We start from the raw sequence: 15,738 nt of genomic DNA, 5'->3' as shown, positions 1-15,738 counted from the left end.
GCAAAAGGTGAGACAGGAAAACTCTTTTACTAATCCATCTCAGATTCTACCAATATTACAACATTACTAGAGGATTATGTGGGAGAAAAAACTTCCTCCAAAATAATGCAAATCCATTAACATTATTTGTACCTTCCAGTAAAAGCAAAAATTTATTTTAAATTAATTCTGAACAAAAAGCCTTTTTTGTGCAATTAGAATATCTGCACAAGAAGTTTACCATGAACAATTATTCACAAAGAAAGTGCAAGTACATATTATACAAAAAAGGCCTGAGCTGATTTCCTTTTCTTAATGCGATGGGATCCAAGACATTTCCTATTACCACCATGTTATTATAAAGGCAGTAAGGAAAGGCAAGTTTCTTCTGATTTTGGAATGCCTTATCCTGATTCATCTCAAATTCTCAAAATTGTTGGTCTTTCAGGTGAATCCCATGCCAACCTTTCTTCCTCATCTTAGGAGTGCAGAGGTCAGCTGTGCTCAGTCAGAGGACTAGAGTTTCCATCCTAAATTTTCGCAACTATGGATGTCTCTAGATGAGGTTTTTATGAGACAATTTTTAAAAATTTATTTTGTTCTTATGGTATTGCTACCTAGTAAAAACACACAACTTACCTTCTGAACTCCTGAAGCACGTGTACTTTCTCCCAGAGAAATCTTGAGAGATTTTGCTTGTGCTGAAATTCCATCAGTACCAAGGAAGCTCTCATTCCTCCTGAAAAAAAATATTTTTGAAATCATCATCATATTCATCATGTTAAACTCCTTTCATAGTAAAAGACTATCTTTGGGAACATATAGAGCACAATATGCAATTTCCATTTCATTTGCAAGTTTAAATTCAGAAGGTTTTCTTTTCTTCATCTCCTTCAGAAAATTGGAAGTGTTAATTTTCAAGGTTTATTATAGAAATCTGAATTTGTGAGTAACAGCTATATCGCCTTCCTAATGCCTAGCAAAACAAAACAGTTTTCCTCATTACCCAAATTATACAACAGAATTATGCACAGAATTTTTTCACATCCTATTGTTTTGGTCTCTTGTAACCACAATTCCTGTTCCCTAAAATATATATCTCATTTTCACTGATTTCCTTTCCTATATTTTAGAAACACTGATGTGCTTTTTTAAAAACAAGATCTTTTCAGATAGGTGTCTACAATTTGGCTCCATTTATCTTTTCCCCATAGAATTTTTTTTGACACTATAGTAAGCCCTGATCAGTTTGCTTTTGATCTAACCCATCACACCTTCCCAAGCTATGCCACCACCCCATAATAATATGGCAAATCACCACAATATTACATCTCCATGTACGGTCAGGTCACAATACAGTATTTACGGTAGCTGTATAATCCTCTGTGTTCATGGAATTTCTGCAGACTAGGAGTCAGGGAAATTATTCCTGATGGGTCTTCTGACAGGTAAAATTTACAGTTTCTTTTGTAACTGTGACTCTCATGAGCCTAAGAAGTAGTTTTTCACTACTACTGTAACAGAGATCTACCTTTTCAAGTAATCTTCCATACTGTCTGCCCACTCCAGAACACATTGAAACTTCTCTTCATTCAGGACTTTGTGCAAAAGTTGAACAAAGAACTCAAGGAAACGTTTTTGCCCTTTGAATTTAAGCACTGCAATAAAGTAAGAAATAACACAGGTGTTTATGGTGTAACAGGAGTCTGAAGTCAGCTAGAATTACAGCTATGTATGACTCAAAGCACTTACTTATGTCACGTTGTATACTCATAGTGACATTAATATCAGGGATAAACAACAGCAGTTGTTAAATGTTTCTTGTGACTGGGCATCCAGAATCACAAGCTCACTCTATTTAATACACTCCTAGAATTACAAACATTATAGAAGCAGAGATTTCTGTGAATTCTTCGTCCAGTAAAATAATTTAATGTGGAAATGAGGTATCTCAATTTTAAAAGAACATCCCATACAAAGAGAATCTTTGAAAGCTTGGCACAATTTTTTTTTTTTTAAATTTACTTGTTTCTAAGGTTATTATAAAACAAACATGATTCAATCTAATCTAATCATCAACACCCCAAATAATTGGGGTTACATTCACTTCTCAGTGTGTTTATACTCAGAACTTTTTTAAAGCTATGTTTCACTTGCTTTTGTATATTTGAGAACCAAATGAAGATAACATTCCCAAGAGCTTATTCCAAGCAAGAATGAGATTGCTTTACTGGCAACTTCAAAATTAATATAAACACCAGCTATCCCTACCTTCTCGATAAGCACGCTCTGATGTCCAACATGAAATTACAGGGTAGAGGAACAAAGGATATTCCTTTCCTGTAAGCTGTGTTCCAGGACCTGCATCAATAACCAAATGAAATCTATTATGAAAAGCAGTGAGAACATACAATAGAAACTCCACCTATAACTGACAATTTAAAAAATCCTTCTCTAGCACAGAGTTTGCTTTTAAATCTCTCACTGTCATCCAGAGAGAAATTCAAATGCTCACTCTTTTCTTCTAATGTAAGTAGCTGTACAACCCAAATAAGAGCTGATGTAAGTGATGAACTTACAGGTACTAGACTAATACAGAGGATGTCTGGAACTCATCAGAGGTCTAACAAATAGACATAAAAATCATATGTAAAGAATAATGTGCAGAAGGACATGTCAAAATATGTATTTAAGGCTATACAGCAAGAACTGATCACATGATACTGCTATTGACTAATGCTTGCATTCATGATCTGTATATGGGTAATGTAAATAGGTAGAAGATTCTTTTTTCTTAAGCTAAATATTTACATAAAATGGCAGTTAAACAAAACTGCATTACCCACTGATGAGCACCAAAACAATGTTACATGTTCTACTTGTTATTTTTCCTTAATAAAGAAACACAACCTACAAATTTTCTGCTTAGAGAAGGCCTGTAGTTGAAAAACATCAATGCAGCAAATCCCTGAAAAAAGTAAGATTAAAAATGCACTCTGGAACCAGTTGTAATTGTGTATCAATAGCTACAACCTCCAGTAAGAGCCGTCAGTTTAGGTCTGTTGAATGTAAATAATGTCCAATTAAGTAGGAACAGGAAAAGCAGACTTTTTAGGAAACCCTTTTAAAGTACTCTCTCCCATGTGACAAGTTCAAAATATGTTCCAGTATGCTCCAAACAAGCATTTTCACGAAGAAAAATATGCCCCAAAATTTTTTAATGGGGAAAATTTGAAATTTCAGAATTTGAATTGTACCGTGTATGAAAGAAAGAAGCAGGTTCAGCTCTTTTCCATTTTTCTTGTAGACTATCATCAATGGAACGCTAAGTGCTGATCCAATTATAAAGATTGCCTATGACAAGGCTTTTTCCAAAATATTTTTAGCAGCAAGCCCTACAGGTGTGCACACTGCCCTAAACCATTCATACATAATCATTAGGACAGGTGTCAGTTATGCATACCTACACCAAAAGGCTTCTCAATTTGTATCCTGAAACTATTGACAAATAGGCTATTTCAACAACAGAACAGACTTTGGTCATCAATTATTTGCTAGCTACTGAAAATGTGGGTTTTTTTCCTAACTGATCAATCCATTAATTTAATTACTATTAAGTAACCAACAAGATTTTCAATTAACTTACAGAATTCTTTCCTTATGTGACTTGTTCTGCAGGAATGTAGGCATCAACGTGAGCAAAAATGAAGTAAAAATTATTACACAGATTAATGGAATTTGTCCATCAGCCTTTGTCCTATTTTTCACGAGAATGCTTCCTCTTCGGAACAAATGTATATACAGAGATGATGGATGACAATGAGAACATGAGGGGTGTGGTCTTGCAGCAAAGGCCAATTGCATACTGGGCTTACACTAGAAACAGCAAGGCCAGCAGGAAAGGGGGTGTGACTATTCCCCTCTATTCAGCACTTGTAAGACCACATCTGGGTTACTGTGCCTGGGTTTGGGCACTGCAGTAAAGACACTGACACAGCGGAGTAAGTCCAGTGAAGGACAGCCAAGATGACAAGGAGCTATAGTGCATGACAAAACAAGAAGAAGCTGAGGGAACTGGGTTTATTCAGTCCTAGGATAAGAAAGCTAAGAGGAATCCAAACCTTCCTAATAGGGGGAAAACAGAATGTGGAGACTGTCCTCACTGATAGCACAACAGGCAATTGAAAGAAGCCAGAAATCAGAAAATTACAAACACATATAAAGAAAACCTCTCTAACCATAAGAGTGGTTAACTATTGGAACAAGTTGCCCATAAGGGTTGTGAAATCTCTTTCTCCAGAAAGATTCAAAATTTAACTGGATGAGCCTCAGAGCAACCTGAACTAATTGAACCTGTTTTGAGAAGGGGGTTGGAATAAATACCTTCCAGAAATGCCTTCCAACCTACATTATTTTACAGTTCTATACTGTATTTATCTTGTACTCCAAGGAGTACAAGATGCCATGTAAATATAATGGGAAAAAATCAGTAGTGTCTCTGAGTTTAAGTTTCTTTATAATTCTTGTTAATTTATCTAATTTTGGCAGGATTATAAGCCAGAAAATTCTTGTGCTTGATCCAGACTCTAAGATATTTTAAAATTTGTATAGTCATTCCTAAGTTAAAAGGTAGTTAAATACTAGTATGCATGCAATTGCCACACAAGAAGGATAATTTATGTTAACTTCCTTCAGGGAGAGTTTTCTCCACTAAAATTTCCTGCAGTGGTCATTACTATGAGCATTGGAAGAGTATTAAGACAAGGTACAAATGGGCTTTGACATTGCGTTTTCTGATTTAAGGAGATAAAGCAAGGCTAAATAACATGGAATCCAATTTAAACATATTGGAAGAACATAAATATTTGCAGAACTGTTCACAAATGAATATTCCTTTGAAAGAAGAAATGAGTGTTCCAGTGGAAATTACAAAAAATACAAATACACACATCACGCACTACCAGGTGATAATTACCAAGATCATTATTGCTTTGGTTGATTCATCATGAAAGACATAAAAGTACTTCTTCAGTAAACGGTTTTTTTACAAAGTATAGAAAACTCCATAGACAAAGGTAAGAAGTATTTCAAGAGTACACCCACCTGGTTCTGTCAGTTTGAGGAGACTTGATTCAAGACTACTCAGATTTTCTGCTGCTTTCTTCATTGCTGCTAAATGGGATGCCCTTGAGGAATGGTTCTGAAATATCGAATACTTTGTTACGAAAGCTTAGCTTTAGCTAAAATCAGCTTGTCAATAGTAGAATTTAGCTTAAATCCTAAGTCTTCTAAATACATATTTTATAATTTCATCAATATTGTCTTATTTTTTTTTCTGGTGGAATAAAAATTATGTTCATGATTTTTTTAGCACAGCAGATTTTGGCAAGCATGGGGACTCCCCACCTCTGGAGGTGTTCAAGACCAGGCTGAATGGGGCACTGAGCAACCCGGTCTAGCAGGTGTACCTGTCCAAGGCTGGGGGTTGGAGCTAGATGATCTTTAAGATCCCTTCCAACCCAAACAATTCTATGATTCTAGAACAAAAATATTAATACATCTAGTCTTCAAAATAATAGAATACAGAATTTAGAGAAAATAAAAAGTAAAAACCAGAGAAACTACTTTTACCTCTTTGCCAGTGTGTGCTCTTTCAGTTTTCACATTTCCTGATAGGCCAGGTGAAACTGCTGGTGAGATCAACAATTTTTTCCCATAGTTAATGATAATTACTGCAAGTTCATATTCTTTCCATGAATGTAGTACCTATAAAAGAATCATCTGTTATACATTTTTTGGTTTACATAATATGTAATATTTCATTACTGTCTACTTATAATTGTCAAAATGCAGGAATAGTATAAATAGAAATTAATTACTCAATATGCAAGTTTCTTTTAATAAAAAAAAACAGGACTGTAGATATGTAAGATAATTGGAATTGCAGATCTGTTATCTATGCATTCTACTTCTGCTTAGCCTCCCCCTCAGAGAATAGAAAGGTTTACCCAAAAGTATCTACTGCTGTGATTGACACTCTCCCTGTTCTCAGGCAGTACTGCTATCAAAGAACATAAAGGGTAACTAAATGATCCTCATTTACCTCTCTGGTATCAAGTGCACATTTTAAAATCCCAACTGTGTTAGTGAAAGGACTGGTGAAATTTATTTTTAAATTATGAAATTTATAAATTAACAGTGTAGCAAATGTTTTTAGATGGCTTTATCTTCTTCAGATAGAGTTCTAAAGGCCCAAGTGCTTCTACTATGTGCAAGCTAACTTCACATAAAGATCTTCTTTTTTTTGATCCTATGTGTATAGATTACCTTAGGATAAACACAGTACATGACCTGACTGTAAGTCAAAAGAAAAATATATATACCATGCTTTAATGAGAAACCTTTGCAATTCACTCATTCTCTTTGCTATTCTGTATGCTATCCTGTTGAAATTCTATCTCAAAGGAAAAAAAAATCAGCAATATAAGTGGTAGAAATTAAGCTGAGGAATCCAACAACAAACAAACACTTAATCAAGGTTTCAAGGCATGTAATATGCTTTATTGGCCCTGATATCAGTCACTTGGGGATCACACCTGTGGGGCCAGGAGCTCCCTCTCAGCTCAAGTCTAAGCCTACAGTCCCTGCTGGCTCCTATATGGCAGGAATGTTGGCCTCCAGATTGGTCCAAGTCATGCCTGGGTGCAGCAATGGATCCACCAGACTGGGCACCTGACCCATTGACCAACTTCTGAGTTGACATCAGACTGTTCCCATCATGACAGACCAGCCTGCTAGGCTCTGTCTGACCTGGCCACCTCACCAGGCCCTATCATGATCTGTGGACTGACTTCCCAGCTTCAAATCTGATGTGCCTCATCACCACAAATTTAGTTGATAATCTGGATGCCTGGCTGAACCTCAATACCAGCTGCTGCTCTGCCAGCCATGGCATTGCCCTTGGCTCCTGGCCTCACAGCCATGCTGGTCTTTTTAGGGTTATTTGATACTGATCTGGTCTTGTGAGGTAAGCACAGAGATACAGCTCCTATGAAGACCAAGCTGAGGAATCACCAGCACAGGGGAATACTTCAGATCATTAGCCACAGCTCAGCTTCAGTATGAGCTCTTAGCTGAGGTGTACCCAAAGCTAGAGGAAAGCTGGCTTTTTCAGTATCACACATTTCTGATAGCAAGTAATGAACTGCAGCATGTTTCTAAACACGAGAGAAAATATCCAGTAACGTGCTTCTCCTTATCTCACTGAATAGATTGAGTATCTAAATGTCATCTATAGATATGTATTATGGTTGAAAGTCAAGGTGTTGTTATTTCTGCCAGCATGCAAGACTAAACAGTATAAAGTCTCTTGTATCTAATTAGCGACTAAAACAGATATGTTAATCTGATTAAAACTACAAATATGGTTTATTTGCAATAAATAAACATTTAAACTTACATATTGCATGTACATTACATTACTGAAAACAGTACTACCTTGAATGTAAAAATATACATATAAAAATGCAGATCTGATGAAATGGACTAATAGTTATAGACTATTTTCAAAATAAATAGTAAAAAGTCAAAATGCATTGTTATAAAAATGCACTGATTCAAAGATACTAAGAAATATTTGTATGCTTTTATTATTAAAGATTGCTGGTTCTCTAAGATATCATTCTGAAGGCCAGCTTACTAAATTTCTTTTTTTTTTCTCTAAATGACAAGAGCTATATCTCAAATTAACTCTAAGCACAAAAATATGAACCATACCTTTGCTGTATGATATGAAGTGCAAGCTATCATATGCTGAATACTCTCGTAACATCCTTCCTGTCTCCTTTGCAAAGTAGCACTTGGAATTTCTTGGAGAACAGCCAAGCATTTAATCAGGATCTGTAAATACAAGGGTTAAAAAGAAAGTTTGGAGTCTGAAGCATACCTAGAAGCTTGTATCTCTGTACAGCCATTTGTATTTCATGGTGAACCTTGAAAATACTTTGAAACCTAATGAATAGGATAAAACATTAGCTGTACAAATGCCAATAATATAATTTCCATTTAACTGAGCAGTGTCAGGATTTCAACCACAGCCTTGGCTGGAATAAATGACATGTTCACATAAAATCCCAGATATCAGTATATAGATACATGATGGATATTTTAGCTGATTTAACCAACATGGACTCCAAGAACGTTTAATTCAGTGAGACTACATAATCCTGTTGGAGGACTGTTTAAAAATATATTGAGATGGTAAGAAGTTCAAATTAAAAAAAATAAATATTTCCAGTATACTGTAAATATAAAATGCTTTTTTCCCCAATTTTGTCCATAAGAAATGAAAAGAACATGTGGGTATTTTTTTCACTTTAATTGAGAAATCTGAAACAGGAGACATTTCCAGTGGCTGTACCAGCACCTTTAGCTGGAGACCACAGCCAACCATGTCTTAAGCAAGAAGCTATCCCTGTATTCAAATTTCTAATTTTTTTTTTTTTCCTAAGGACTCCTGAAAACTTCCCAGGGCCCTAAGTGCCCCAGTAGTCCCCCCGTGAGGATGACTTAACTTGAGATCTCCCCTCACACCCTCTGCCCAGGGCCCAAGAGTGCCAATCAAGCTCAGGCACAAGCCTCCAGAACTGCTGTGCTGGTCTTCAGTTCTTTCTCCTGGATGGACCTTGGAGCTGTGTTGTAGCTTTGTCTCCAGACTCTGGCTTCAATTCCTGCATCCCCTGACTTTTTGTCCTGGATGGACACTGGGCCAGCCCCCTAACCTCACGTTTTCTGGACTGTCAGTGGATCCTCTTACCACCACCCTGCTCTGTCTGCCATACTCAGATGCTGCTGGTCTGTGCCTCACCTGCAGTGCAGTCACCTCATTCTTTCTCACACAGCCAATATGCTCTTATTGCTGCTACCTAAAAAGGCTACCTAATTACAGGAAAAAGATTTGTGTGTTTCCACTGTGTGCTTGCTCAATCTAAAAACCACATCTGCTGCTTCATAAATGGCATGGGAGGATTTAGGTACTCTATTTTTGAAGAAAAGGTGTTTGCTTCTGGAAAGAAGCACAAGCCTGAAAACTAAGGACTGCATTATCAAAACACTGAATAGCTTTATTTTCTTTAAGAAGAAAACAAAACTGTATATGAAGCAAACATTCCAAATTTAAAAAACAAAAAATAAAAAAAGAACCACAGGCAAATGCTGCTTTTGTTTCCTCAAAATTGCCATCTGCAAATAACATTCAAGTAGAAATTACATTTTAGATTCTGCTACAGTTTGAAATACCAACAATCATGCTGAAGAAACAATCAATACTCTGCAGTTACTTCACCATATCTGAGAGCAGAATGTGTGCAGCTTATACCTAACTTATATGCATTGGGGACATATAAAACTCTAAAAGGCTTTTCTTTCATCAGCTATTAAGAAGGCAAAACATAGATATTTATCTCTCCAACTGTACTGCCTATTAAAAGTTTAATTTGAATCACTATAACTGCAGAACCTGACAGCTGCTATGCCTTAAAATGCTCTCACCTGAACTACTGGCACTAAAAAAATCTTGTGATAAATAAGTGGGGCAAGGAGGCCATAACATTGTACAACAGACTGCAGGGTGTAATTTGCATCGTTCAACCAGTTGCTAAGTTCAATTGCCACAGTCATTCTTTCACATTCTGCTAATCTAGCAACCTGTAAAAGAAAAACACATTTTGATTTAAATATGCATTCTGTAGTTTAAATCATTTGAGTGGAAGAAGACAGATGTTATTGCCATTTAAAAAGCAGGATAAGCAGCAAATAAGATGAAAGTTTAAAAGTGAATTTACATTGACACCTGTTAGAAGTATATTAAAAACAAATTATTCCTGATACTAAAGGAAACGATTGCTCTTGATCTAATTGTGCCCTCTGAGTTTGCCCATATAGTTTATAAATTGAGGCTGATTAATAACCTCACACTATGTGGAGCAGAAATTTCACATGCTAGTCTCTCAGAGTAGGTAGGGGAAGGATAATTCCTTTCTTTGCCATCAAGTTATCTGTTGCAGTCCTTGCAAGTGAGAGTTGATCTTGTAAAGTCACTGCGTAATGAACTGCCCACATATTTTACAAGTACTTCAGCAAAGAAAGGAACAGAATAGGAATGCAATAAAACAGAAGGCAAAGCTTGATTATCCAAATAAATAAGAAAGGGTGTTTTTTGTCATTAACTTGCCATTATACTATAAAAAACTCTGAAATAAAATATTAGTATATTAAAACCATGAAACCCTGTTAGAAATTACATCTTGATTAAGATACATGTATTAATAGCATAAATGTTTAAGATTAAAAATTCAAGGTAGATCTTAATAGGACAAAAATAACTATTCTTATACTTCTTTCTTATATTATAGTCTACCACCACTGAAGTAAAGAAAAATCCTTCAATAGGAATCAGTGTGCTTTGGATTAGGCAATAAGTGATTCAGAAACCATCATTCCAGCAGGATCTGAATAGCCAACAGCTTCTGAAATACTTCAGAAAGAAAGAAAGAAAGGCCATGTAACCCACAGAAGATGGAGTATTCTGTAAACAGGATTAGTTGATTGCCACATCTATCTTGCAATATCTTGCAATGATGAAAAAGTAAAATCAAATCTGGTATATTGTTTTAAACCACACATACTTGCTCCTTATAAAATATCTCATTGGAACAGATGGAATCACAGAAGAGTGCTCCTTCCATGACACTGATGTCAGAAACAGCAAATATATTCCTCAAAAAGAGGTGCAAGGTAATAGGAGAAGCCTGAGATACAGCTCTAAAACATAACCTACAAAACACAAAAGCAAAAGAACGGTAAAAGCATGTTAATTATGATTGAAATCTTGCATGCCTGACACTGCATTATAATAAAATGAAGTCTTTAGTTTTAAAATTATGGACAAAAAGGATTAGTATAACTTTTTCCGGAAATAAGAGTTACATATAAAACTGAAAAATTGCTTGAAATTTCTAAATTAAAAATTATTTCTTTTGAAATTGCTATCCACTTTCTACTAATCTATGACTTTTCCTTATTCACATCATCTAATACAGTGAAAGCAATTTTGAACTGTCTTTGAAAACTTCAGATGCTACAGCTCATTTATTTTCAGTCTCCTTTTATACATTGTTGTTCTGTATTCTGATAATGATACAATCAGTTGTGAAGTCCATTACTAAGTATTACTAACAGAATCCTTTTCAACACTTTTGTCTTGTATTACAAGTCTCAAAAGAATCTCTTTTCCTTTGCTTGCTTTTCTGTCAAGATATTTTTTGGTTGTTTTTTTCCTTCCCTGGGCACAGAGAGGCATTTGTACTTGCTGTATTTTTTTAATATTTTTGTTACAGGAAAAATCCTATGGTTTTGAAGTACCTCCTTCCTCTCCTCGATTGTGTTTCCTGAAAAAGACTGAAACTCGAGAAGGAAGATCAAATAGACGCATTCGCATACTTGACATTACCAAGATACCACCACCAGGGCTTCTGGCTGGAAACATGGGTTTCCTTTCTTTAGGCTCCCTCTGCTGTCCCTTTGGCAAGTCCAATTTCTTACCTGCTGCTCAGTAAAACTGAAACTGCTCGATACCGCAGCTGTGAGAATCTTCCATGTTAATTGGAAAAAAATAAAAATAAAAAATAAAAAAGAGGCTTGGCCATAACTGTCAGAAAAGCAAAATCCCTGGAATTGGTTTGCACAGCTGCTTAAAATTTTCTGTCTTATCTGAAATAAAATACCTGAAAATAGACTCATTACAATGTTATCTCTAGAGCTGGATGTGTTAAAAAAAACTGCTTATGAAAAAAATATAATGACAAAACAAATGCAGAAAACAGCACAATGACTATTCCTGCTTTGTTGCCCAGGCCAAGGATAGATTACAAAACCCCACACAATCATTAAATAGGATGTGTAGTGATTATCTGCCAGCATCTATGCAGTCCACAGGCTGGGTGCAAATCCCAAGTGCTGCTATGGCATGTAACATCAAGACCCTTGGTGCATCTCTTTGTCAGCTATCAGACACATGGTGGCACTTAAAGGGCAGATGGTGAAGTTGATTATTTGTATTCAGTTATATTGGATATTAATTTATTATCAAATCATAAATAGCTGACTTACATACAAAACTATTTTTAATAATATTTCATGTCTAGTATTCCCTAAAAAATTATTTTATCTGGGATTAAATTCAGTTTTGATGTATTTCCAAACCTGGATCTACTGAATTTCAGTAAATGCAACCACAAAATTTTTAGCTGGGCTATGAAAAACTTATATAATTATGGTTGAGCATTTGAAATTTTTTTCATAAAAGAATTAAATATCTCTAAAGCCCTTTAGCATAGGCAAAGATTATTGGCACATTATATAGCTACCCCAAAATAAAATTAGCAAACATTTACCTATTTTGGTTGGCGTTCTTGACAAAATGTTCACACTTTCTGAGATCTATTGCTCCCTTAATTGGAAAGTCAGGAACCCAGTGCATATGATACATTTTGCTCATGGAAATTCATCACATAAAATTAGTACCCACTTTAGAAATGTTTCACAATTATCTTAAGAAAACAGCCATTCTAAAGAATTAGGTGTGCAAATGTTAGCAGTTCCATAAATAATAAAAATCCTCAGCTAATTATAAACTTTTTTTTTCAGAACGTTTTTCATATCACAAGCCGGAACAAAATTCCACAACTTGAAACTCTTCTAAATAAAATGTGCACATCTATAATGAGAAAATAATTATAGATAACAAATTAACTATTATTTTAATTTTGTTTCACCAATTACCTTTTTTCAGATATAGTCAAATTACTACTTGCAGAAATAACAGCTGCATTGGGAGGCAGTGGAGAAGAATCCAAAACAAAGTAATCCCACATTGGTGAAAATGCTGCTCTGGCTAATCTAAAGTTGCCTGTCTGATAGGCTACCTACAAAACAAACAAACAATGAGCTGACATGTTCATGAAATAACCAAGCCAAATAAAATTATAGGAAAAATAATGTTTCAAAACTCCCCACATGTAAATTTACTATTTCTCTTAGAATATTCTGGCATAGTTGAAGAAAATACATGTAGCAACAATTGGATCTTATTAATATTATAGCAGTTCAGATTCAGTATCAGAGAAAGCAAAGGAGTTCCTTAATTGCTGACCAATGCTCCAACAGCCCTGTGTGGAAAACCTTACAGGCATTGTGCTGAAGTTTTTGAAGGCATATAAATTAATCTAGGTTCATTTTTCTTTTGCTAATACTGAAGGCAGAATGCCCTTCAGTTCTGAATAACAGCATGTAAACTAAGCCAAATAAGTAGGCATAAATTCACGTGGATATATCTTACACTGGACTATTTTAGGAAAGCTTCTAACTGTTCCAAATGATCTCTCTATAGGGCTAGACAATTTCACTTTCCTCTGTGTCACAATCTGTTTTAAATATCCTTTAGTAAGAACACAGAAAATTATAGTGATCTGACAACCATTGTGGTCTCTCACAAGATACTACAAAACTAGTTTCAATATGAAAATGGTTGCCCTTGACACTTGCTAAGTTCAATAGTATTTTTTATTCCATAATGACTAACAAGACGATTTCTAGTACATGGTCTCAACCACAAAAATGAAAAAAAAATTTAAAAAAAAAGAAAAAAAGAGAAGAAAGAAGTAAAATGCAGACTGTAAAACAGAGATGGGTAAGAAAACTGAGTCCTCTCCACTTAACCTGACATTTCTGATAATTCTGAATTAAGAATCAACTTACTTAGATATACAATCCTTATGTTAAAATTGTGATTTGTGCTTATCAAGGCAAGAAGGTCTCAAGTTGTTACCAGATGCAGTTTTAGAACAACCACTGAAAACAAGTAATTACAACTAAATGGAAGTAGGGGTCCATTATCATATTCTAACCCTACCTGAGTTAAATATGCTCGAACAGTAGTAGCAGAAAGGGGTGGGTAGGCAAGGATTGGCTTAGTCATTTGGCCAATGGCATCCCCAATAAGTTTTCCATCTGAAGAATATGCTGCGACAGCAAATATGTATTTCTCATTGGCATCTAACCCTTGTACTTCAAAGAGAATTTTCCCATTCGCTGGTATCTACCAATAAAAATATTTTTCTAGTTACACTCACTGTACATATCAAAAACAAGTCACAAATTCTAAACTTTTATTATTAAACAAACTATTTAATGCCTTGGATACAATCAAAGTACAATCCAGATTAATAGCATGTCATATACTAGATTCTTGTATTAAATTCTTGAAAAGAATGAGAAACTATGAGAAAACAGTGAAATGACAGGTGAAGCATCAGTTTGCTCTAGAATGCCAATGCATATGCAGAGCAGATAACCTAAGAGAACAGTTAAGTAAAAGGACCTGATGTTTTTCTGTGATTCTTCTGTCCATTTGAACATTCACACAGTGATTGTCCGTGCTTACAGTCACTGAGCTGAAACGTTCTGTCCCTGAGCTGCGCTTCCAGACAAAGACCATTCTGGTCTCCTTCATACATGCCACCTTCTTGCATCAGGTATAGGCAGAGATATCTCTGCTACTTTCAGCACCAGTAAAAGCACTTTAAAGTTTGCAAAGCAAACAACATACTTTCAAGATCTTAATTTTTCTTTCAAGTAGTTGTATACCTGCACTTTAATATCATGGCTCACTCCTAACAAGATTTTCCACCTTCCTCTCTGTGACCAAGGTGACTTACACAAGGAAGATCTGAGGACTTCAAGGGTCTTGAAACCAGAAACAAGTGCCAGCGATGGAAGGATAACATGAGAATCAGCATCAAGGGAATGGTCTTATTCAAACAGTCTGTCCTTCACAAGGAGACCTCTGAACAACTGAAATCCCTTCAGATGCTGGGGCTGAACCCTGAACCAGCAGATCAGAAATATCTGTACAACAGTCTGAAACATCTCTTTATGCTTAGTTGATAGATCATTTGATCCCCAAGAACTCTATAAACATTTTTCTTGGAGTCAGCAGATAGAGATTTTGTCTGCAGATCAGCATTTTGCAAAAGCCTATCCTAAAGCAAACAGAAGTTCCAGTGCAGAGGCTGTCATGGGGTAGCTTTTACCTTTAAGGCAGCTGAGGAGAGAGGGGAAGTTGAAGATAGTGATGGCTGATGGGAGTTCTTTCTTCTGACCAATTATCAGTCATTTCCAAGAATTGACAGCAGATCTGACCATTAAAAAGTGAATTCAACTTGTAAACACCCCCTTAAGAAGTACAGACAGTGTTCTCTCGATCTCTTTTCGCTTCCGGCTCTTGCAAGGTAACAAAGCTGCGGTGGCCTCTCCCCCCCCTCCCTCCAGGCCGACAAGGCCGCGGGAGGGGGGGGGTGGGGGAGAAGCAGCGTTGGTCAGCCGAGCTTGGTTTGTAGTTGTTGCTGCTAGACTGAAACCTGATACTATGAACTCTTGTAGCTTTTTAAGCCTCTAATTCTTTTACTACCTTGAGTAAACATACAGATTACTCCTTCTCTCAGAACGACAGAGAGAGAGAGAGACAACTAACATAGAGAAGACATCATAGAACCACCAATGCAACAGTGAAGAAAAGAATTAAGTTTTAAATAAGAGAGAGAGAATAAGAAGATGCTTAATAGCTGAAATATCTTTTTGTTAAAGCTATGGAGATGGACAATAATCATTTAAGAGACTCCTGTAATTCATGATGAGAGTATT

The 15,738-nt window shown here is 35.8% G+C and overlaps 1 protein-coding gene across 3 annotated transcripts in view; it reads right to left on the bottom strand.

Annotated features, from left to right (window-relative positions):
* Positions 1–15,738, bottom strand: part of CFAP54 (cilia and flagella associated protein 54) — a 105,782-nt gene that overhangs the window by 53,238 nt on the left and 36,806 nt on the right. For all 3 annotated transcript variants that reach the window (XM_015627290.2, XM_015627293.3, XM_015627292.3), the window contains exons 23-32: positions 13,949–14,134; positions 12,820–12,962; positions 10,665–10,812; positions 9,529–9,684; positions 7,756–7,878; positions 5,611–5,745; positions 5,083–5,179; positions 2,251–2,340; positions 1,511–1,637; positions 619–718 (exon numbers count right to left, since the gene is read on the bottom strand). In XM_015627290.2, the coding sequence (XP_015482776.1) occupies positions 619–718; positions 1,511–1,637; positions 2,251–2,340; positions 5,083–5,179; positions 5,611–5,745; positions 7,756–7,878; positions 9,529–9,684; positions 10,665–10,812; positions 12,820–12,962; positions 13,949–14,134 (1,305 nt within the window). The remainder of the gene's footprint in view (positions 1–618; positions 719–1,510; positions 1,638–2,250; positions 2,341–5,082; positions 5,180–5,610; positions 5,746–7,755; positions 7,879–9,528; positions 9,685–10,664; positions 10,813–12,819; positions 12,963–13,948; positions 14,135–15,738) is intronic.

Source organism: Parus major, chromosome 1A (genome assembly GCF_001522545.3).
Source record: "Parus major isolate Abel chromosome 1A, Parus_major1.1, whole genome shotgun sequence".
Lineage (NCBI taxonomy): Eukaryota > Metazoa > Chordata > Aves > Passeriformes > Paridae > Parus > Parus major.
This window is presented reverse-complemented; position numbering and strand designations above follow the sequence as displayed.